The following is a 23,494-nucleotide window of genomic DNA, read 5'->3' as shown; positions in this document are numbered from 1 at the left end:
CCCTTTGAATGCTAACATAGCAATGTTGTTCTTTGACTTTTTTGAGAACATGGAAAAGGTCTGTGCAGTTTGGGCAAGTGGAGGATTTGACGCTGTGTGTATTAAGTAGGTGCTTCTATCTTGTTATGAGCGAGCACTGAAAGTGGCATAAGTGAAAGTCCCCTCATGATTGCAGCAGGAATGGGAATGGTTACAATGAAATCATCCCTCATTGGTCCAGTCTGAGACTAGGAGCTTGTGCTCATGATTTTGCTAGTCTCATTAAGTCCCAGTTGTGGAGCTTAAACTCTGTAGTCATTTAATCAATTATATCAAGCGATACCCACAGAATGACAGCTTAATGACTATTAATATATAAAACAAAGAAATAATTGCCAATCAGCCAGTCTTTTCAAGAAATGTTCAAGATAGATCATAAACAATATAATTCAGCTGTTAATATTTTGGCAAGCACATTTTATATCAGCATAATGTTATTTGGGGGTGTTATTTCTGTTAATATGATCATAATTTTACATTATTGTAAAATGTTTGTTTTTACAGCACTGTGGCTGCAAGCATAAATGCTCTAGCAACAGTAACATTTGAGGATTTTGTCAAGTACCGTTTTCCAAATCTCTCTGAAAAAATGAGCACCTGGGTCAGCAAAGGCTTATGTAGGTACAGTAGATGGATCTTCTACTTAGGCGTATTTATCATAATGCCAAAAATATTTTCTTAACCCCTCTTCTCTAGACAAGACCCCTTTGTCTCTCTACACATCAACACAAAATAGCAGTTTTTGAATGCTCACGGTATTTATGCAATGAGGTCTTGATATCATTAACTTATAATAAGGTATTAGTAAATATGGAGTAACCAAGACTGTGACTTAATAAATAGGTGTATATGACTTCTGCAGCATCCTTATTTTCTTTCTGAAGTAAAATGCAGTTTTGAATAACCTAATAATGCTGAATTCCTTGCTAACCTATCTGCTCACAGTGCTTCTAGAGTCTGGAGAAGAGAAGACAGAGGGGACATGATAAGAGTTTTCAAGTACATAAAAGTTTGTTACAAGGAGGAGGGAGAAGAATTGTTCTTCTTAACTTCTGAGGATAGGAGAAGAAACAATGGGCTTAAATTGAAGCAAAGGAGGTTTGGGTTGGACATTAGAAAAAACTTCCTAACTGTCAGAGTGGTTAAGCACTGGAATAAATTGCCTAAGGAGGCTGTGGAATCTCTGTCATTGGGGATTTTTAAGAGCAGGTTAGACAAACACCTGTCAAGAATGGTCTAGATCAGTGCTTCTCAAAGTCAGGCCACCACTTGTCCAGGGAAAGCCCCTGGCGGTTTACCTGCCACGTCAGCAGGTTTGGACGATTGCGGCTCCCACTGGCCACGGTTCGCCGCACCAGACCAATGGGGGCTGCGGGAAGCGGCGCGGGCTGAGGGATGTGCTGGCCGCCCTTCCCGCAGTCCCCATTGGCCTGGAGCAGTGATCTGCAGCCAGTGGGAGCCGTGATTGGCTGAACCTGCGGATGTGGCAGATAAACAAAGCGGCCTGGACTGCCAGGGGCTTTCCCTGAACAAGTGGTGGACCGGGTTTGAGAAGCACTGATCTAGATAATACTTAGTCCTTCCATGAGTGCAGGGGACTGGACTACATGGCCTCTCGAGGTCCCTTCCAGTCCTATGATTCTCTGATTCTAAGATACTGCTTGTTGCCGTGTCAGAGGTTTTCAGTGTTTTGCTTCATGTAGCATGATGAAAAATTCACATTATGAGAACAAAAGTGAATACTCTCGTGGAGTATTCAATATTGATGCTTATGGCACTACTCATGTGCTTGAATTTTAGCATTCATGTAACTGTTTACAGGATTGAGGCCAGAGGGGGTTGTTCTCTTAATGTGAATTGTCATCATGCTATATGAGTAAAGTTATATATGTGCTTAATTATGTGTAGGATGAAAGCCTGCATTTATGTATATGAACAAGCAACTGTGTCAAACTCCTTTAAAAAAGTTTAATAAAGTTTTAATGTTGAAAGCACTGGGGAAGCTCAAGGAAAACTCATTTGTGATACCCACAGAATGGCAGCTATAAATCATTTCTAGCCCGTCTTAGAGGGTCACTATGCGGTGTTATTGTAGCTGTGTTGGTCCCAGGATATTAGAGACATAAGGTGGATGACATAATATCTTTTATTTTATTTTCTGTTGGTGAAAGAGCCAAGCTTTCAAGCTTACACAGAGCTCTTCTTTAGGTCAGCTTTTGAGCTCTGTGTAGCTTGAAAGCTTGTCTCTTTCAACAACAGAATTTGGTCCAAGAAAAGATATTACCTCGTCCATCTTATCTCTCTTAGAGGGTCACTGTCAGCTTGATATTTATATATATATAAAATCAAGTTTCTGACAGTGCATCCTTTAAATAATGTGTTTAATTTTAAAAATATCTTTAGAATATTTATATGGATATTGCTGCTCTCCTACAGATTTTCATTAAGTTCACATATAGGGTAACACCACAAACACATTCAGACCTTTCATCTCTGTCCATTTGTCTGCCTGTGACCTCCTCAGTTTCAGCTTTGCTGCTGCCGTTACTTTAAACAACTTCTTGAAGAACCTGAGAAGAACATTCATGTGAGTGCCACACAGAGCAGTGCTTGAGAGCATTGCTATGCTAGTGCATGAGATAGGACAGTGGTCAGGATGAACTGAAACCAATTATACAGAAAGGCCTGTCAGATGCAAAAATTGAACAAACAGAAAATATTGGAGAAGACTATTGTTTCGCTAACTTCCTTCCTTTTCACATAGAGTCGGGATTTCCAAATTAATGCTAACTATTTAATACTGCTTTGTTAAAGAGATATCAGGATCTGATGTTGAATACTTCAATAAAATATGGTCCCCTTTAAACATCAAAGCCCACAATGCAAATTCCTTCATTCTGCCTGATCTTTCAGCTGATCAGAAAGAACAATAAACCCAATTAAAAAAAAAATCTTGGAGCTGCAGAGCAATTTGAGGAAGTCCATACCACTGATCACTGATGCACTAGTAACTGCTGCTAATACTAATCCTTAATCTCTTTCAGGTATAGTATTTGGTGTGCTATGTACTTCCATGGCTGTGGCAGCATCACTTCTGGGAGGAGTTGTCCAGGTATTTAAATATCCAGAGACTCACTGAGCTCTACAACTAAAGAAAATTGATCTTGTACCCTGTTTGTTCTCTTTTCCATTAAATCATATTTTCTGTGAAAGATAAATTGTGTTGTACAACTAACAAACGGACTATAAATTATAATAATATTATGCACTCCTGGCAGGATGAGCACTTTATAAATCCATTTAGTGAAGAAATCTGCTTGTTGGGCGCAATCCTGCCCAACCAAAATTAATGGGAGCAAGTTTGAGTCCTTTCTGACATGCAGTTTCAGCTTAATATATGTATTGCTACTGCCACGTTAGTGTGAAATTAACTTCTGTGACCAGTAACAAAAATAACAAGGGCAATCATTGCAAAAACTTTATCATTGGAAAGGTAAAATACCAATCACAGTCTTTCTTCTTTAACAATATACTGACATTATAATTAGATGCATTTGCCATTAAAATGTTCCAAAGCAGAAATCAGAGCTCTGCATGCCTTGGAATGAGAACATAAAAAGGCGTTATAAGAATGAGACTATGGATATATCAAGTGACATTGATTAGCCCTGAAAAATTTCTCCTGTGCATTGTTTCAACAGGCTTCACTCAGCATTCACGGCATGTGTGGGGGGCCCATGCTAGGATTATTTACATTGGGAATTGTGTTTCCTTGTGCTAACTGGAAGGTAAGAGGAGCCCATCATTGTCTCAGTGAGTTTAAACTTGCTGGTCCTTCATTTATATGATCCTCCTTTTATTATTATTACTATAATAATTATTATTACTGTAGCACCTAGGAGCTCTAGTCAAGGACCAGGACACCATTGTGCTAGATACTGTACAAACACAGAACAAAATGACAGCCCCAGCCCCACCGATTCTGTGCCCTGCTTAGAGGCCTCTTACTAGAGATTAGTCCAAACCTACCCCCCATTTATCAACGCTCCTCCATTTTGGATCTTGTTCAGAAAACTATTGACAAAATTCAGACCCCTCCTCGCCCCTACACTATGAAGGCCATGGGGCTTCAGGCTGTGAAGTAGCCCTTGTGTAGCTACTCTTGGTTCACAGGCTGTAATAACAACTGCTGACTTATAGCACTTCCTATGTGGGGGTTCTAATGCCACTTCGGATTTGGGTACATGTGAACCCAGTGGCTCCTCCTCGGCTTACCCCACATCACCCTCCTGAGAATAGGTTGGCATGAGGACTCCAGTGGCCTTGTGTGATCCATCTATGCTGGGTGGATTCTACCATTACAGAATAGTCAGCTCAGTCAATGGTACATCATTTATAGAACTGAGTTGCCATAGTCATAGATGTGGGATGACTGTGCATGTATGAAAGAGCCATATAACTCTGATCCAGCATGAAGAAAGTGTAACTATAGTCTCTACAGTCAAATCTACTTAACTTAGATTTTGGCTGAATAAAGCCCTGCTACATCAGCCACCATTACAAACTCCTCATTTGCCAATAACCACTCACTGAGAATAGTTCCCTACATTTAGAATAGGAGATAACACTGGTAGCTCAGATATCACTTTGTGGCAAATGTTGACTGTCTAATAGCAACCACCCTCTATTTGAATTAAATTGCCCAACAAAATAGAGCAGTAAATGGGCAAAAATAGTATAATTCCCTCTAGCTATATTTATAATTCAGCTAACGTCTATTCAGTACAGGCAGTGAAGAATAGACAGTATGCTGCAGGAAGGTATTTATGCCATGGTAAAATGTTCACTTTAAAAGTGTAATCACTATGAAGGAGCTTCACATGGGAATATTAGTTTTTACAGGGAGGAAACATGGTCATTTCCGAGTAAATTTTCAATAGTGGGTTTAAAAGCTACTTTTATCCATTCAGTGTGCAGCATGCAGGAAAAGAGGCTTTTCATTTGAATTCTTCCCATCTGTTTCATTGTCACAGCTGATAATAGAGAAGGTCAGCATTTTTCAGACTTCAAACTTATGACAACATTTCAAGTTTCAATTAAAAAGTAGGAGATTTTTTTTTTTTTTACTAACAATGCCCCAGCTCTATTTTTGACCCACTCTACCAAATAAGGCCTGATTCTGCACCCTTGATGCGAATGGGAGTTTTCGAGTGCAGGACCAAGCCATTATCACCTGATTTCATGTGTGCAGTGACGTATTTCAGTTCTCTCTAATAATATATCTTGCTTTAATTAAGGGTGCCGTAGGAGGCCTATTGACTGGGATCACCTTAGCATTTTGGGTTGCTATTGGAGCTTTTGTTTACCCAGCACAACCTTCAAAGGCCCACCCTCTGCACTTATCAACAGCCAACTGCACTCTAGCTAATAACACAGAGATAACTACGTTGGCTCCTACTCTTCCTCCAATCAGGTATTCTCCATTGATTTTTGTGTGGTTTTGTCACAATGTGAGGTACTTACTGCATGGCATCAGGTCTGGGCTTCAGGGGTCTGAGGGCATGCTGATGATCTCCAAACAGGTCACATGATGCAAGTTCTCCTCCAGGTGCTCCATAACAAGAAAAACAGCTGAAAATACACTAAATACATCCCTAATATTATCTTTCTATGTAAACAATTAGGAACATGGGACAGGTAGGGACCTCCTGGGTCATGGAGTCAAGTCCCCTGCTGCTGCAGGCAACCCCGTTTTATAATCAGATTGCTGCAGGGATGTTCCTGGATTATGAATTTGTAGGTGTCGGGGAGGGTGTCCATAAGATGATCTATGATGTGGCACACCTTGTGAAAAGTTTTTTAGTATCACTTGAGTTACCATGTTGTACCTTGCTTAGGGTCCTCTTGAATGCCCAGGGATGTCAATGGGAAAGCTATCCATAGACTTCAGTGGAAGTTTTAAAGAGGAACACTTTCAAGATACACACAGCTCAATGACTAGTGTTAATAAATGGCCAAACCAGGTATTACTAAGAGACTAACTGAGCAGGCACAAGTCAATTCCATCTTAGCATGATTCCAGAAACATGTTAGGGTATATATGTCATATAGAAGAGGTGTGAAGGGAAGTTATAAATAAACTATAAAGGGCTGGTTAAACGACTAAAAGGTCTGACACTGTGGATCTAGCATTAATTAACTGCACCCAACAAAAGGCCTGGGCCTTAAATTATCTGCATTTATAATTACTTGGAAAGGAGAGAGTGACAAGCATAAAGCCACTTGACCATACCAATTTTTGTGACACACACAATTCTAGCAGTGACCATTAGCCAGAAGCAAACGATTTTTTAAAATGCTAGTACTATCTGGACCCAATGCAGGTCTATGCATACTTCACTAATGCAACCAACTGGACACGTGTTCTATTCGTGATGTTGTGTGTATGCAGTTATCTATGTATAGGGCTGTCTATTACTTCTGTTATTTTGCAATGATTCTTCATCTGAGACAATATAGTTTTATCCTTCATAGAAAAACATTTATAAGTCACTGGCAATTATTGCAAACTTATTCTTCCTCTCTTCTTGTGCTGCCACAGGCCTCAACTGGCAGATACCTGGTATTCCTTGTCCTACCTTTACTACAGCGCTGTGGGCTGTTTAGGGTGCATTATTGCAGGCCTTCTGATAAGCTTTTTAACAGGTTGGTTACTAATTAAAGGTTTTTTGCATTAAGATTTGACTAGAATCAATTGTTTTAGAATTCTGCAGATACGTACAAGGGTGCAAACTTGAAACCCCAGGCACTTACTGGAAAGCAGTGGAGATAAAACTGGGCCACTAGAATCTAACTCGGTGTGGGAAAACTTTTTGGCCCAAGGACCACATCTGGGTGGGGAAATTGCATGCAGGGCCATGAATGTAGAGCTGGGGCAGGGGGAAGTGCAGTGTGTGGGAGCGGGTGTGGTGTGCGGGAAGGGGCTCAGGGCAGGGATGCAGGAGGGGTGTTGCAGGGGGCTCAGGGCAGAGGGTTGAGGTGCGGGGTGCAGGAGGTGTTCGGGGTGCAGGCTCTGGCCCTGCGCTGCTTACCTTGAGCAGTTCCAGGGTGGTAGCGGTGCACACTGGGGCTAGGGTTGGCTCCCTGCTGGCCCTGCGCCGCTCCCGGAAACGGCCGTCACCATGTCCCTGCGGCCCCTGGGGAAGACAGGTCAGAGGGCTCTGTGCGCTGCCCTCGCCTTTGGGTACCTCCACCGAAGCTCCTATTGGCCTCGGTTTCACATACCCGGCTAATGGGAGCTGCGGGGGACAGTGTCTGCAGACAAGGGCAGCGCACGGAGCCCTCTGCCCCGCCTCCCCCAGGGGCCGCAGGAATGTGGTGCTGGCCACTTCTGGGAGCGGCGTGGGGCTGGCAATCCAATGGGCTGGATCCAAAGCCCTGATGGGCCGGATCCAGACAGCGGGCCGTAATTTGCCCACCTCTGGTCCTACTGGTTTGTAGATTCCCATTCATTGATGTTTCCCAAGGAAATTCTGGGTACGTTAACTATGAATTGATCTGGAGGGTTGAAAAACAGCCATAGCAGACAGACTTACTGCCCTAAAGGGAGTCTAAAACTGTTGTAACTATGAGACCTCTGCAGCTGGAGGAATTTAAAGCAGTACGTAGCCTGCTCTAAGTGACACTTCAGAGCAGCTCAGCCTCCAGTGGACCTAAGATCAGGGGACAGAAAAGTGGTTTAACTGCACCTTACCTTACCCTCTCAGCTGCTCTGACATGAACATGGCCCAGCTGAGCATTCAGCTCGTTATCTTCCTGTTTTTGTTAGAGAGATCAAATTAGTTTTAATTTTAAAATGAAACAAAGAAAAAGTCAAAATGAAGCAAACAGGCATATACATTTAACCGTTTCCTCGATATTTACATAATTAATAAACAGAGATGCTCATCTGACACCCTCTCCCCAATGCAGCCTTAGATGAGATCAATACAAAATCCCTAAGTGGATATTTAGCTCAGCCAGATGGATTAATTGCTTGAGACCATGATAGCTGAGATTCATCTGGGCAGGGGCGGCTCTAGGAATTTGGCCGCCCCAAGCACGGCGGCACGCCACAGGGGGCACGCTGCCAGTTGCCGGTCCCGCAGCTCCGGGGGACCTCTTGCAGACATGCCTGTGGAGGGTGCGCTGGTCCCACGGCTCCAGTGGACCTCCCGCAGGCATGACTGCGGAAGGTCCGCCGGAGCCGCCTGCCGCCCTGCCGGCAAAATGCCGCCCCAAGCGCGTGCTTGGGTCTGGAGCCGGCCCTGCATCTGGGCAAAGATGACACTTGAGCCCCCACGCGGACCATGGAATAACTTACCTGTCTTAGCTTCATCTGTTGTCTTGTGTCTCCTTTCTCTGCTTAGATGTCCATGGAGCATACCATTAACAGATATTTGTATTCTTTCCAGGCCCTGATCAAGGAAAAGCTGTGAAACCAGTGTTAATACGTCCTGTCTGCAACTTGTTTTGTTTTTGGTCTAAAAAATACAAAACATTATGCTGGTGTGGCGTGCAGCATGACAGCACAACAATTCCTGTGAGTCTATTTCATAACAGAACAGCACACTACAGTATTAGGCTGTGCCTGCTGTGCAAAGTATTTGATAAACAGATCAAATTTTAGACTTCAGATTCAAAATTCCTGCTACATACAGCAGAAAAGGCTGCATACAGTTAAGTGGAAATCAGACCAGAATTGAAAAAAAATCAGCCTTATTCTGCTCATTATTTAGCCCCCAATCATGTTACAATATGTCACTATTTACCAGGTACAGAAGGATCACAGAATCTAGCGGAAGAAGCCCTGTTTGTTATGTGACATCAATGCTCCTTGTAATGCATGGTATAATCCCCTTACACATCAACAGGGAGCATATCAGATATTATATCATTATTATATTTAATCTTGGCCAAGAGGCCAAGAAGGGAGGTCAAGCAAGGCATTATTTAATATTTTAAAGAAACAAAAATACAGAAGAAATGGACAGGTACCAATTTTCCTATGTTGTCTTAAAAACATATCTAAAGATTAGAATTAGGGTAATATTTTCAAAGTATTTAAGTGATTTAAGAGCTTAAATTCAATTTTCAAATGCGACTCAGACATGTAGGAGCTCAAGTCCCATTGATTTTCATTGAAACATAGGCACTTAAGGCCAGATTTTGAAAGGCATTTAGGTGCCTAAATGTGCATACAGGTCTCTAGTGGGATTTTCAAAAGCACCTGTGTATCTGGAGCCAGATTTTTAGAAATATTAGATACCTAACTCCCATTGATTTCAATCGAAATTAGGCACATTTTGAAAATCCCACTAGGTGCCTCTCTGTATCTTTAGGTGCCTAAATTCCTTTGAAAATCTAATCTTAATTGCCTAAAACACATTGCCTTTTGAAAATGAGCACTTCTGAAAATTTTATTCTTATTCCTTTTGCCCAGTGGAATGTGCATGTATTTCGGAAATGAAAGTACTGTAGGTTTGTGAAGAACATGTGCTGGGAAGCTGCAAGAGTACTTATGTGGTTTTGAATTCTGCGGATGCAATCAGAACTGAATTGGGGTTCAGGAGCTGGGTAGGAAATGAGAATTAGGCACCATGGACTCCCTTTGAGATGATATATAATTTTTTTGCTCATATTACATTTTTGCAAACATATCAAGAATTACAGCAGAAACATGACAATTAGGGTAAGCACAAAAGAAATGATCTGTCCTCTTATAGCACAAGAAAACCTGATCACCTAGTTTCTATGATCTGCTCATTTGTGTCAGTCTTATGTGGAAGTTGAGAGAGCATCATTCTAAGGACACAATTCTTCTCTCATTGAAGTTAACATCAGTTTTGCCACTGAGTTCAGTGGGGTCAGGTTCAGGCTTTAGATACTTATTATTACACCTTTTAAAAGTGTCTGGGACTGGGGCTAAATATTAACAAGCCGAAGGACACAATGGCGGAAAAGATGTAAAGTCAATTCCTTGCTTTTGTCTCTGTTCTGAAAAGTGACTGTAAAAGCCACATGGTCTATTGGATTCTGTCATATATGTGTTTGAAAGGGTCCATATTGTGCCTGGCCTATATAGAGCTTTGCTGAGCTGTGAGGAAGAATAAGGCTCCCACACACTCCTAAAATCTTGGGTCAGAATGCAGGTTAGGTGGTGGCAATGGGGACCAAAGACTGCACAGCTGTTACTCCTTCCCCTTCTCAGAGCAGGTGGGTAGGAAGGAGGAAAGAGGGGTGGAACCTTGGTTCCACCCTCCTCATGGACTGTCCAGTGAAGCTGAGCCTCCAGGAGGAGGAGAGTAGAGGAGATGCCCAGTAAATATCTGTGACAGATTATTCACCCCTTCCTCCAGGTACCGGGGGAAGGATTTGCGATGATCTGAGTCATGATTCCAGCCTGATGCTCCTCCTAGCATAGTGCTGCCCTGTACTTTGGGATGCACTGAGGCCTAGTGGATAGAGCACTGAGCTGGTGCTCAGGAGACCTGGTTCTGCCACTGGCCTGCTGGGTGACCTTGGGCAAGTGACTTCACCAGTCAGTGCCTCAATTTCCCCATCAGGGTAATGAATATATAAGCAATTATTACTACTACTTAGGGCACTGAGCAAGCAAACCCTATATAAATATTTTCCCCCTAACTACGAGCACAGCCTGAGCTCTGAGAGATGAGATGGCTCTTCCCTTCTTTTGCATCACTAAGTGTAATAAAGACTCTTTAGGACACTCTCCTGGCCCATGTATATCACACCTGTGGATTATTTTCAGATTATGCCTCAGTGTCCCTTTCTCTTCAGTGGGTTTGCACAGGTGCAACATTTTGGCCCTGTAACATGCAAAAAAGGAATATCTTCTGGGGTTTTCAGAGGAGCCTCAGGAAGTTTTGGGTGCCTGAATTTTATTGAAATCCAGTGAGATCTGGGCATCTAACTCCCATAAACTCATTTGAAAATTCCAGGCAGAATCTAGCTCATTCCCTTGTCGCTGTGTTTGCTGAGCAGGGTTAAAAAGAGGGAAAAGATTCAAAGCCTTTTTTGTGTCACTCTGAACACACGCACACAAGGAGCAGCTCTGTGATAGATAAGAGTCACCTTACAGAGTAGAATCATACTTTAAACTCTTCCTACAGGGACGAGATGCATAAATCCAACTATGATTTACTAGGGTTGGTTTTATTCATGTTTGAAATATGGAAAATCACACTTATTCTTCAAACTACTGTATTTTTATTCCTATTTCTCAGGAGGACTCTGAAAACAATATGTGTAAAGATGGTGCAAAGAAGGCAGGGAGAGATGAGCCCCTCCAGAATGGATTCAACAAAGAAACCCAGAGTCATTTACCTGGTTATAATCATCATGAAAAATCCTACACCAATACAAGCATAGAGACAGAATCCTACTTCTAGTAGCTGCGGGGGGAAAAACCTAAAATCTCATGGAAATCAAACTGCATTGCTCCAGCTTTAGAAAACAAGGACTGTACCTAGCCTGTCAGTTGTATTTTACTAAGTCCCGGATGACCAGAGCAGCATACGGTTGTAACTGCAGAGAGAGAGGTAAAAGCCAGATTCAGTTTTAGTTATGAAATACATATTAAAACCAGGGAATCCATTCTTTAAAGACACTGGGATGCTGGTGTATCAGGAGAGAGGAAAAAGCTGAAGCTTATTATGAAATTTTCTATTACATGTTTAGCAAAAGATATGCATTAATGTTGGTGCTGTGGCCAAATTCCAATCTGAGCAGTATAGTCCATCTAGCAACAATTTATTTTGGAAAATCCAACCATCCAGAGGCATTCCTTCCTTCTTGTCCCAAACTAAGATGTAGTGCTGCTGTTTACCTCACTTATGGATGAGGTGATTTCTGTATCTGTATCTGCTATTTCCCCCACACTTCTCCTTATGCAGTTAGACACAGAACATCTTTCCTGGTTGGAAAATCCCTTCCACAGTCAAATCTCCCCTGAAGATCTGCTTCTACCAGAACACATACTGGCCTTGAGCTGGCCAACAACCTGGGATGTTTGATTGTAAAACAAACCATTTAAAAATGAACTTTTATTAAAAAATGTATGTTATCAAGCCATAGCCAACCACAACCATTTTACTTGTAGGTCAGGCTTCTTTCCCATACTCTCTCGCTGGTCATTTTCACTTTGTAAGGAGCTCTGAAGTGGATTGGCCTGTGAAGTTGGTGGTGAGCGAGGCTGAGGAAAATATGATGAACATTTCTGCCCTCAGATATAGGCCTTTTCTGAACTCTAATGACAGCAGTATCCATCAGAATGCACTGACATATGTAACAATTAAAAGTTGGATATTTGGTACAGAGGACACTACTCCTTTCCTGAATGAGCTCACACATTAGCAGAGCCATCATTCTCCCCTCACTGCTCCTCACTTCTCGGCAAGCTGGCTCCATGCTGTCTAATAGCATGTTGGTCCAGTTGGAAGGATAAGTTCTGAGGATTTGGTCCAGATTGTCATAGAATGGACATATTTTCCCAGTCTGACCCAGACCTTATTATTGTCCTTGGCCTTGTTATAATGACCTTAAGTCCCTGGATTTTTTTCTCAGTTCTGCTTGATGTTCTGCACATCTCAGCTAGTCGCTCAGCCATACATACATCTATTCTCAATGCCTGAGTTCAACGGTGCCTGACTTGCCTCATCTACCTAGGTGGCCACCAGTACCCACATATCAGCTTGCAGCACAGTCATAAGAACTGCGAAGACATGCTATCCAAAGAAATTGATTTTGGGGAAAATAGCACACAGTGTGCTCAGTGGTATGTGCATGGATAAGTAGCTTCCAGAAACCATGACCACTGTGCAGTGCAGTTCAGAAAATGGGCTGGTAGTGGTGGAATTATTTGCACCATAGGGACTATTATTCCAGTGTTACCCATCCATATTGACACTGCATTATTGGAATTTGGCACAGCAGAGAGCCACGTAGTGGTTTGAAGCCAATCTAATCCAAATGGCACTATGAACATGAGTGCATTGTTGGGAGTAACTCTATATGTGAACATGAGGTGTATTGCAGGTGTGTCAGGGAACCAAGAGGCAGTTAGTATGGCACATTTCAGCAGTATTGATATGGCCTTCATTAGGAAAAATAAACGTTTACTAGTTCTCCCAATGAAGGAGTCCATTTGCTTAACTAGAGATCCGTTTGGCTAAGGACTGACATACTGTTGGGACTGACATTCTGAGTCATGGGTAAATTATTTCTTTTGTGGGTCTCTTAGTGGCTCAACTCTGCTTGCTGCTGCCAGACTTCTCTCCTCCCTGCACACAGGTCCCTTTCTGCCCTGCCCCTACACCTGATGCACTTTCTACTTCTATGGAACATCCTTCCTTGGCAACAACTGTATGTGGAAGATTTATTAAAATAGCTGACAAATTTATGACATATAGGAGTGTAAGCTAAGCCACTAATAACTGTCATGCTTCAGGGTGTAAACTAATTCCTTGCAGGGGTGAGGAATGAAATTGCTCTCAACACCTCACCATAAATAGTACTCTACAGCTTGATGGTGCATTATGTATTATTTCATCCACTGGCAGAAGCAGGATATTAGGCTAGAGGGCCAGTGATTGCATTTCGTACAGCACCTCGTGCCACAGGGTCAATTGTTGTATCGCGATGGCTGCACTGTGAGGCAACAAGAGCCAATTTTATAATTTCTCAAGATTTTTAGAAATTTTACTCATTGCAATTTCCTACTATGTTAAGAGTCTTCTCAAATTCTGTATATTGATGGAGTATACAGCCCCCCACTCCAAATTTGTCAACCTTAATATTTTCCTAAATTGATTGTCATAAACAACATAGATGCTTCTTGTTGGTTCAGTAACTCCTCACTTAAAGTTGTAGTTATTTTCCTGAAAAATGCTACTTTAAGCAAAATGATGTTAAGCAAATCCAATTTTCCCATAGGAATTAATGTAAATAGGGGGGTTAGGTTCTAGGGAATTTTTTTTTGCCAGACAAAAGACTATACACACACACACAAAGTTTTAAACAATTTAATACTGATACACAGCAATGATGATTGTGAAGCTTGGTTGAGGTGGTGAAGTCAGAGGGTGGGATATTTCCCAGGGAATGCCTTACTGCTAAATGATGAACTAGCACTCGGCTGAGCCCTCAAGGGTTAACACATTGTTGTTAATGTAGCTTTACACTCTACAAGACAGGAGGGGAGACAGCATGGCAGAGAGACACAGAGAAGGGATACACTCCTCTACCTGGCATAGAGTCCGATTCCAGAGCACTTCCTGTGCATCATGGGCTGATGGATGGACGAGATCACAGACTCCAATACTGGGTAGATTCTCCATGGTCAGGGGAAGGAGAATGGTGAGGAGTCCTTTATAGACACCTTAAAATATCCATGTACTTAGGAAGACTTCAGCACATGTTTCAGTGCTGTGGGGCTTGCTGGGGCAAGATGCAGGATACACTGGCCCTGATTCAATGAAACACTTAAACATGCTTTTCTTTGAGCATGTGACTAGTGTTTTTTCACCTTCCTCTGCAGCACAGGGCACTGGTCACTTGCAAGTTTAAATTAGTGTAAATGGTGGATTCTCTGTAACTTGTAATCTTTAAATCATGATCTGAGGACTCCAAAAACTCAACCAGAGGTTAGGGATCTATTACAGGAGAGGGGGGTGAGGTTCTGTGGCTTGCAATGTACAGGAGGTCAGACTAGATGATCATGATGGCCCATCTGACCTTAAAGTTTATGAGTCCATGAGTCAATGGGACGACATATGTGCACATATTTAAGTGTTTTCCTGAACTTGCATCTGTGTAAACACATGGACCTGTTCAATTCAGTAGAAGTTTTGCTACAGACTTTGCTGTGACCAAGATTTGGCCCTAAGAGATTAATATAGAGGAAAATCTTACATTCACATGGTGGATTGGCGGAGGAGAGGTGCAGAAAGTGATGACTCGAGACTTCAGCCCTATCATCACTTTTTTCTATTAAATTTTCATTTTTACCTGGTTGAAAAGGTGTCTAGATGGTGATCATGGTTAATCATTTTAAACAAAAAATCCAGTAGCTCTTTGTCAGACATTCCTGGGAATATCTTTCATTGCATCCCTAATGGGCTCATCATCCCAGTGACTTGATATTGCATTGAAGTGGGTGCACCACCAAAATTCAATGATTCATATAGAATAAATTCACAACAGTGTGGTGTCTCTCATTAACATGGTGTATATATGTTGTGGTGATTCCATGAGTTGAGGTGGACTACAACTATGTAGATGACATAGTTTACCAGAAATACATCAGTGTAAAAAGTGTGTGTGTGTGTTACTAAAACTTTCACTGTTTGGGATAAAGAAGTTCCACATCTGCGCTAAAGATATCCAAGTTTATTACTGAAAAATGCAATATTCAAATGTGTATGATACAATAAGTAGTTGAATTTGTACATGTAAACCTTGATAAAGTAAACAGCATCTCAAGGACAAATTTATGCCAAAAGTGTCTTACAACAGTAAATCAGATCAATCACTTTCCAGGAAAAAAAAAAAAGCCTTCTCCTTTGTATGACATAAAACTGTTTTTTTCCCGTGTGAATTCTTAAAGTTTCAGGCTCTTCATAGGGTCATAAAAAGTAATTTTAAACACAAAAGGAAACCAACAATTAACAGGCCACAGAGACTTTTAGCATGTAGTACTTGAAAGTCAATTATTCTCAAACATTTTCTGGTAAGTATTGCAATCTCATTTTAAATATTACTTACAAAGTTTGGACTTGTAAATAGAAAAAATAGAGGAAGTTTTTTTTCTAATTCTTTACTTAGAAACCAAGTTGTATTTAAATATTACATAAATTTCAAATATATACACAAATATATTTAGAAATCTCCTATGATCATGATATTGCAAGTCAGCCAGGACTATTATTAGAGTAAAAATGATTTAACTTTGTTATTTAGTAACATTTTTACACACAATTCTTTTCAAACAATTGAAATTTTACTGTTACTAACCTATATAGAAATTAGAATAAACATTTTGGCAGACTGTACAAATACAAGATTCTGAGTCATCTAAATGGAACACAGAATAAAAAGATGATCAGGTTTTTTGTTTTTTTTTTGGTTTTTTTTTTTAAGGGGAGTAGGATGGGGTGAGCAGAGCAACTGACATGTTCTCAGTGATTAAAATGCATTAGGTTCAATGCTAATTTCTCAACTATTAGCATCCTAATCGCAAATTCCTGGCAATATCAATGCAAGTCTATGCAGAGTATATTACAAAACAAAGGCTATGGCAAAACAGTTAGTGCAAGCCAATGGAGATGTTAAAGGGTACATTTTTGAATGCAGTGAATAGATATTCAGCTATAGGAATAATTAACATTTCATGGCTAAACTACCATGCTGCATTGAAAAATTTACCTCTACAGGGAACAGCAACATGATTTCTATGCACTTCCTAGTTGTACTATCACAATGAAGTTGTGCTGTCATGGTGCTGCTAAACCATGCCAATAAAAGGTGGCAGCATAGAACATTACAGTGTAAAGATGAGGCCAAAGCTATCAATACAAACCCAGTACTGATGGCTTCAAAATGTTCTCAAGTCAAGTTATAAATGTTAATATTATACAATAGAGAAGGACAGAGGATCTCGAGATTTCAGTATTTTGAGAATGTACGTGGGAATTTAGTGATTTTCAAAGGTGCTGGATGGACAGTTCTGGAAAACTAAGTCCTAGCTGCAGATAGAGCAGCAGTGTGTACTTCCCCGCACTACTCTGTCAAAGTGCACTCTGACCTGGAAGAATCATCCAATAGTTCAGGATCTGTGCACATTCACTAACTTCAACCTTGCTACTGAGAATGCCAACAAGAGTGTCAGTTCTGGTGGAATTTTTGTGATGTAGACAATTGTTAATTGGAAACAGGACTCAGGACATGTAAGTCACTGAGAAGGTATCAGTTGATCCACCTGGCTAGGATCTAATTGTGATCTAAAAATGAAAGACTTTATCTCATCCCTCATCCCCTTGGCCATCCAGTTGCCTTTAAATTAAGCACAGAGTTTGGCCAGAATGAGTAAAACTCCAAAAGAAAAGGAAATGAAGCATGAAAGCTACTACAGCAACTTAACTGCAACCCTCTTATTCTTGATTACAACCAATATAGGGCCTGATCCAAAGCCATGTGGAGTCAAAGGGAGTCTTTATATTGACTTTAATAGGCATTGGATCAGGCCAATACTGCATGTGTTCCTCAGTAGATTTTTTACAATGTTGGATTGTTACATTCTACCACTGTAAAATATATATTTTTACCAATATGGATACAGTGTGGGAGGAGATAAAGAAGTTGGACTAACTGTATAAGTGACTTTCAATGGGGCGTACGTTCATAAGAGACATAAGAGCTTTTGAAAATGTTACCCTTTAGCTGTATTAGTATAGTAAGCCACCTGTGGGTGTGCTGTGACAGGCTTAATTTCTTTGATTTTTGCCCTGTATAACAGTCTGTCTACATACCAGATTGCCTGTGAGTTTTAGTCTCAGCTGCAATATTATCTAAAAACACAAACATGGTTGCATGTTCAATTCCCATATATTTGTCCTGAGTGATCATCTTCAGTCTGTTGTGAAAATTATGAAACAGGAAAAATTTCCTGTTGCACAGAAGATTGCTTTTATTAGGAATGTTAAGTGAACTTACCCCTAAACTACTTTGCACTTCTCAGTTATTTCCATCTTTATATCACACCTAGCATATGAAAGTTTACTTAGTTTTATCTTTCTATAACTTTTTTCTTTTAATCTGTAGCTACTTAAGTAAACTGAATTTTCTTTATAAACTTGTTGCCCACTAAATGTTAAAGAGAGCTTCTTTACACTTATTTTAGTGAGTATTTATGCTAAAATACAGTTGTCTATAGTAGCCATATGATTTTTAAAATGAAGGGGGATTTCAAATGAAACAAAAAAGGAAATCTCTTGTTAGCATGCCTATGCTAATTGATATGGAATGAACCATATCATGGCACAATCCAGCAGATGAACTAAGTCCATAAAAAGCACAAGCAATCACAGGTAAATGACAATGGTTTTAGTCATCCCACAAGTTCTCTGAGTCAGTGTCAGCTTTTGCAATTTACAGGAGAGTAAGTCACAGTAAGAAAATCCCTCAAAGCAGACTACTTGTAGATCTTAAATTATTTTGTTTTTTTTATTTAGGATGGCTAACCCATAGGAACAAATATTACAAAATGCAAATGGCAAAACCAACACCTGCTCTAAAGCTCTGATTCCCAAGCGATTTTTAATTGTTGTAGACTATTTAATAGGAGGGATCCTTTTATGGATCTACCTCTTGAAACCCACACTGGCCCCTATGTATCTTTGATGATCCACAGAACATAGTTTGAGAACCACTGCTCTTGCACATGTGCAATTCACAGTAACAGTTCACTTGATGTGCTTACTATGTAAAAATGAAATAACATATTTCTAAAGAAAATCAATTATGGTATATTATCTGAATGGAAACTTTAGGCTTGCTGTTTTTGAGATCAGCTTAAAAAGGTATTCTCAAATTTCTCTACAAAACCTTTATGTAAGAGTAGCGAGAGGAGAGTTTTAAGGAAAAAATACACAGGTTGGGGACTAGTTTTCGTCTTTAAAACACCTTAAAGGAGTGAGGTATTTGGTGGGCATTTACACTCTAAGTGCCAATTGGAAGCTTGTTTACATGGCACAGCCATAAGCACTAGAGGGGTGTGAATTCCAAAGCATGCCATGGTTGCACACTAATTGGCCTATGAAGCCACAAATAGCATGCATTAAAAAGTCCATAGTGTACATTAACACAGTACTGTTGTACTAAGAGTCCAAACTTCAACTTTAGAAATTCCAGTCAGGGTCCAAGTATGAATACTGAGCTGTTAATCTATATATTGATCTATTCACTTTCAGTGGCAGAAAGTAAATATTAGTGAGGATGATGCAACAGAATTCTTTGAATCAAGCTCTGTTTGGATAATTGTTTTTCTTTTCTCAACCACCAGATTTCTGATCTCACACGTTAGGCACAAATTTAAAATTTAAATTAATAAAAAATATGAACGCTAAATTGATGGATTTTTTTTATTTCTGGAATGAAGATTCCTTTTTGATTGTATCAAGATACTGAGTTCAGATAGGAATAGTTAAGACATTTTGTAATAGTAACTAGGATCTGTAATATTTAAAAAGCTGTACTGTACCTGCTCATGTGGTCTCTCTTAAGGTGCATGCATAGAACAAAGTTATTATAAACTAGATCAGGAGTGATCTAAAGCATTTTTGCACAGATGCTACGTTTTGAAGCTCTGCAGCTTTGGAGACTTCATAAATACAGTCTGCATACACAAGTAATTTATACTGGTCATTTATTTGGAAAGAAATATCTAGAATATGAAAATATAGGTTAATCAGCATTCATGTAATACATATTCCTGAGGACAGAGTGTGCCTTATATCTTTGTAAGATAATTTGTATTTTATGCAACCACCACACTAAATGAAATCTAGCAGAAAGGTTCTCAGCTAAAACAAATTCCTATATAGAGGCAATGCCTTTAGACACTGTTGATACACTAGAAACAAAGGAACAAAAAACACACAGTATTTCCCCAGAAGTTCTTGTGCTTTCGCAGCACTTTAAATTAACTGAACAATGTCAAATTTATATATTCCTATCTAACGTATTTCTATATTTCAACACTGAAAGTCATTATAGAAGACTTCTGTACATCTCCAAATCCAAGACCATACTTTATTACAAAAGCATTTCCTTTCTGTATTTCTCTATTTTTAATGCCCAATTGGAACTCTTCCAGCTATATATTGATATGTGAAAATATCCACAGGCCAAAAACAAACAAACAAAAAACCACACCAACCACGTAGAAATATTAATCATACATTTTTGGCTAAATTTATACCAGTCCTTCTGCCTTGTTCCAGCCAAGGCATTTTGTTAAAACATTAAAAGACACATCATTTGTGACCCTATGCTAGTTAATGGATAAAACTAAACTAGGATGCTATAAAGCTGGGGAGTTAATACATTAAACTAGACAATACAGATGTCTTAAGCACAAGACAAAAGCACATTAAGAATTTCTTATTAAGAATCATGTGACACTGAGAATACAGCGTAAGCAGAGTAGAATGGAAACCCTTCCTCTTGAATAGAAGCATGGGAAAGTGTCAGTTCTACAGAGCTAGTGCTGTGGAATTTTTGGCTAAAACTTTGATTAGATCCCCATTGATGCCAAACTGTGGAAACATAGGCAGTTTCCTTGTCTGGTCATAAAAAGCTGGATTTTCTCACTAAACCTCAGTAAGGGTCAGATGTAAGGCCCAATGAAGATAGCAGAAGTCTTTCCATTTCTTTAATGGGCTTTGGATCAGACCCACAGAAAGGTACATTAACAATGTTCCTATGAAAAAAATTTCCTCTTTCATTGGCATTGAAATAATAAAATATGAGGCATTTTGGATTTGTGCAAGTAAAGGTTGGAGTTATACTTGTTACCTAAATAAGGTATTCTGAGAAGGAAAACTTCAATTCCTCTCATTGCCTGCAGCCAACAAGGGATTTCACTGAAGCTTTATCCTTCAGATTGACATTAGAATTTATCTTTGCTATAGTTTCTGTGCTTTGTTTCATCATAACATGAGTCTTAAAAGTGAAGAAAATTATCTTTGATTTTTTTTCTTTTAATTCTTTTCATCTGATAGAAATAAGAACCATTTTTTAAAACTGTACAAATGAGAAACAGGACAATTTTAGTTTCCCCCTTTTCCATAAGTGAATCCTGTACACTTGTTTTAGTTTAGTACTTATGAAATATTATAATATGAAATATTAAAAATGAAGACAATTTCATGACTAACCAGAACTGACAATGCAGTATCCTGTATGGATGTGAAAACTGAAGTTCAATTCTCCATGAGAACATTTACTTTTTCTGCTGATTTTGAAAAAAATATCATCCCAAGAAGGCATAAAAGCAGAAAAAATCTAATCCTAACAGTAATATACATATTTTTCCATGCTTTGATGTATTTAGCCCAAGATAAGGAATGCACATTACTGGAATAGACAGAGTGCTGCTATACAGTACTCTGCTTCTCTTTCCCTGAACAAGCAAGTCATGATGTTATACTGTATATTTGATATATATCTGCATAAATGACAGTAGCTTGCATACTTATATACACGAGTAAATTATTTGCACTGCAATAGAAATTTCAAGTCAACGTTTTATGAAGTCATAGAATCACTATCTAGGTAGACCAACAAAATAATATTGACATAGTTATTCATCTGCATGCTACATTTAGCATGGAAATGATTCTTCATTTAGTCTGGAAGTATGTGGAGATGGCCTTTTTGCATACAAAAATGGCAAGACAATTCAAATAGTCACATTTCTTTTCAAATATAGCTGCAACATGGGCAATGAATTGATGTAGTCTTTCAATGGAACTGATTTTTCTTTGAATTTAGAACTTTTTGGCTTTATCTATAAAGATAGATGGATGAGAAGTGATGTGCCAACCTTGAACTGCATAGTATATATCGAACAGCCTTGTGTCCCCGTTTAGATCAGGACCACATCCACAATCTCACCAAGAGACTAGAACAAACCTGACAAACAGTAAGCTTGAAGGATCATTAACATCAATTTATGGCCACAAAGGCAACAATTAATCATACTTTTTTTTCATAGGCATTACAACTTCAATTGAGCAATCAAAAGCTTTAGAAGTAGCAGATGATATATAACTTGTTTTTGAGTCATGCCCTTAATATGAAAGTTTTACAGGCAATGTATTTATTTTCATTATGCTGTTGATGACTTGATGAATAGCATGAAAGTTCATTGCAAGTTGCTTTACTGATGCGTCCAAGTGCTCAATCCCTCATTACACTTTCTAATGAACTGATAGCAACTCCTGGTATTGACCATGGACCAGTGACAGATATGGCTATTCATTTTCTTCATTGGAAGCATGTATTTTCCAGGACCCAGAAAAGCCTGTTAATATATTTTCCAATAGCAGCATATATACACACTGCTCCTCATTGCCAGATCTACCTTCATTTGAGACCTGCACTAGTCAATTTTCATGGAATGTTTTTGCTGCTATATGGTATCAACTAAGGCCATTCGTGGTGATACTGTTTCCCATTCTTTTTCCGCTCTCTCTGCAAATGCTCTAATTCAGCCTCATACATCATTTCCTGGACCAAGTATTTCTCTCTTCTCATTCTGTCACACAAGTCTTTGGGCATGTCTGGGATCAGGTAGGCAATGAAAGACTTTATTCCAAAAACAAGGTGCTGAAAATAAGAACAGAAATAATTTGTTTAAAGATGCTTAAGTGTTCTGTTTAGGGCCAAATTCTGATGCCACGGAAGTCAATGACAGCAGTGGGGCCAGAATTTGACTCGTGATGTAAATAAAAAAATGTAATGCAAGATGTTTCTAAAGCAACCCCTCATATAAGCAATGCAGTACAGTATAACAGGAACAAACTTCCTAAAAACAAACCTAAGTTCCAATTAACTTAGCTTAATGTACATTCAAGACTCATTCCTTTTTTTCCTATAGCTTCACAAAGATTTGACTGACATCTACATTCCAGATGAGTTTGGACAGAGGAAATGAGGCTCTAGAAACAGTCTGTAGAATTTGTGCAAACTTTCTCAACACAGTTTCCCAGCATGAGGCAGTTGACCAGTACTGGCATTTTCTAATACATCTGGCTCTTCGTTGTCTCTCCATAGAGCATAAGGTATAATTACCTAGTTTATGATACTAACCAGTACTTTGGTTTTGGGCCCATTGTAGGGTATCTTATTTAGACCTTTACACAGGTGGAACGACAAAAGCAGTATCATTTCTCTCCTAATCCATGACTAACCTCAAATACTATAATGAAAGCCAGTCGCGCAGCTAGGACATGCCAGAACTGCAAGGTGAACTCATAAGGAGCTGAACTCCAGGGCGGCGCTCTGTAGTCTCGATATCTGTAACACAAAGAAAAATGTCCTTTGGTAAGAACACTCCTGAAATGATGTGTGGATTAGATCATTACAGAGGAGCTGGAACGAAGAATCACCAAAATGATATGTGGGGTTAGAATATGACCAGAGAATGAGGAATAAAGGAATGAAAATTATCCATTCTGAATACAAATGCTTAAGGATGTATGATAACTATAAACATGCTTCAGTAGCAATTCAATAAAAAAGGGAGGAAAATGATTCACAGTGCATGTGAGTACGTAAGAGGGCTGAGCTTAACATAGTGGTTTCATTTCAACAGGGGGTCAGACAAGCATTTTCT

General features: G+C 39.6%; 2 protein-coding genes across 10 annotated transcripts in view; one reads left to right on the top strand and one right to left on the bottom strand.

The window, feature by feature from the left end:
* Window positions 1-11,738, top strand: part of SLC5A12 (solute carrier family 5 member 12) — a 31,462-nt gene extending 19,724 nt beyond the window's left edge. The window contains exons 9-15 of the mRNA XM_039537504.1: window positions 544-656; window positions 3,084-3,151; window positions 3,741-3,827; window positions 5,337-5,512; window positions 6,641-6,744; window positions 8,493-8,620; window positions 11,325-11,738. Coding sequence (XP_039393438.1) covers window positions 544-656; window positions 3,084-3,151; window positions 3,741-3,827; window positions 5,337-5,512; window positions 6,641-6,744; window positions 8,493-8,620; window positions 11,325-11,489 — 841 coding nt within the window. The 3' untranslated portion in view covers window positions 11,490-11,738. The remainder of the gene's footprint in view (window positions 1-543; window positions 657-3,083; window positions 3,152-3,740; window positions 3,828-5,336; window positions 5,513-6,640; window positions 6,745-8,492; window positions 8,621-11,324) is intronic.
* Window positions 11,739-21,805: 10,067 nt separating this feature from the next.
* ANO3 (anoctamin 3) overlaps window positions 21,806-23,494 on the bottom strand; it is a 421,744-nt gene continuing 420,055 nt past the window's right edge. For 8 of the 9 annotated variants that reach the window (XM_039536552.1, XM_039536545.1, XM_039536546.1 and 5 more), the window contains 2 exons: window positions 23,070-23,175; window positions 22,303-22,485 (listed from right to left, as the gene is read on the bottom strand). In XM_039536552.1, the coding sequence (XP_039392486.1) occupies window positions 22,303-22,485; window positions 23,070-23,175 (289 nt within the window). Of the gene's footprint in view, window positions 22,486-23,069; window positions 23,176-23,494 lie in introns of all 9 variants that reach the window. The other variant, XM_039536544.1, reaches the window with a different exon arrangement.

This window comes from Mauremys reevesii, linkage group 4 (assembly GCF_016161935.1).
Source record: "Mauremys reevesii isolate NIE-2019 linkage group 4, ASM1616193v1, whole genome shotgun sequence".
Classification (NCBI taxonomy): Eukaryota; Metazoa; Chordata; order Testudines; family Geoemydidae; genus Mauremys; species Mauremys reevesii.
This window is presented reverse-complemented; position numbering and strand designations above follow the sequence as displayed.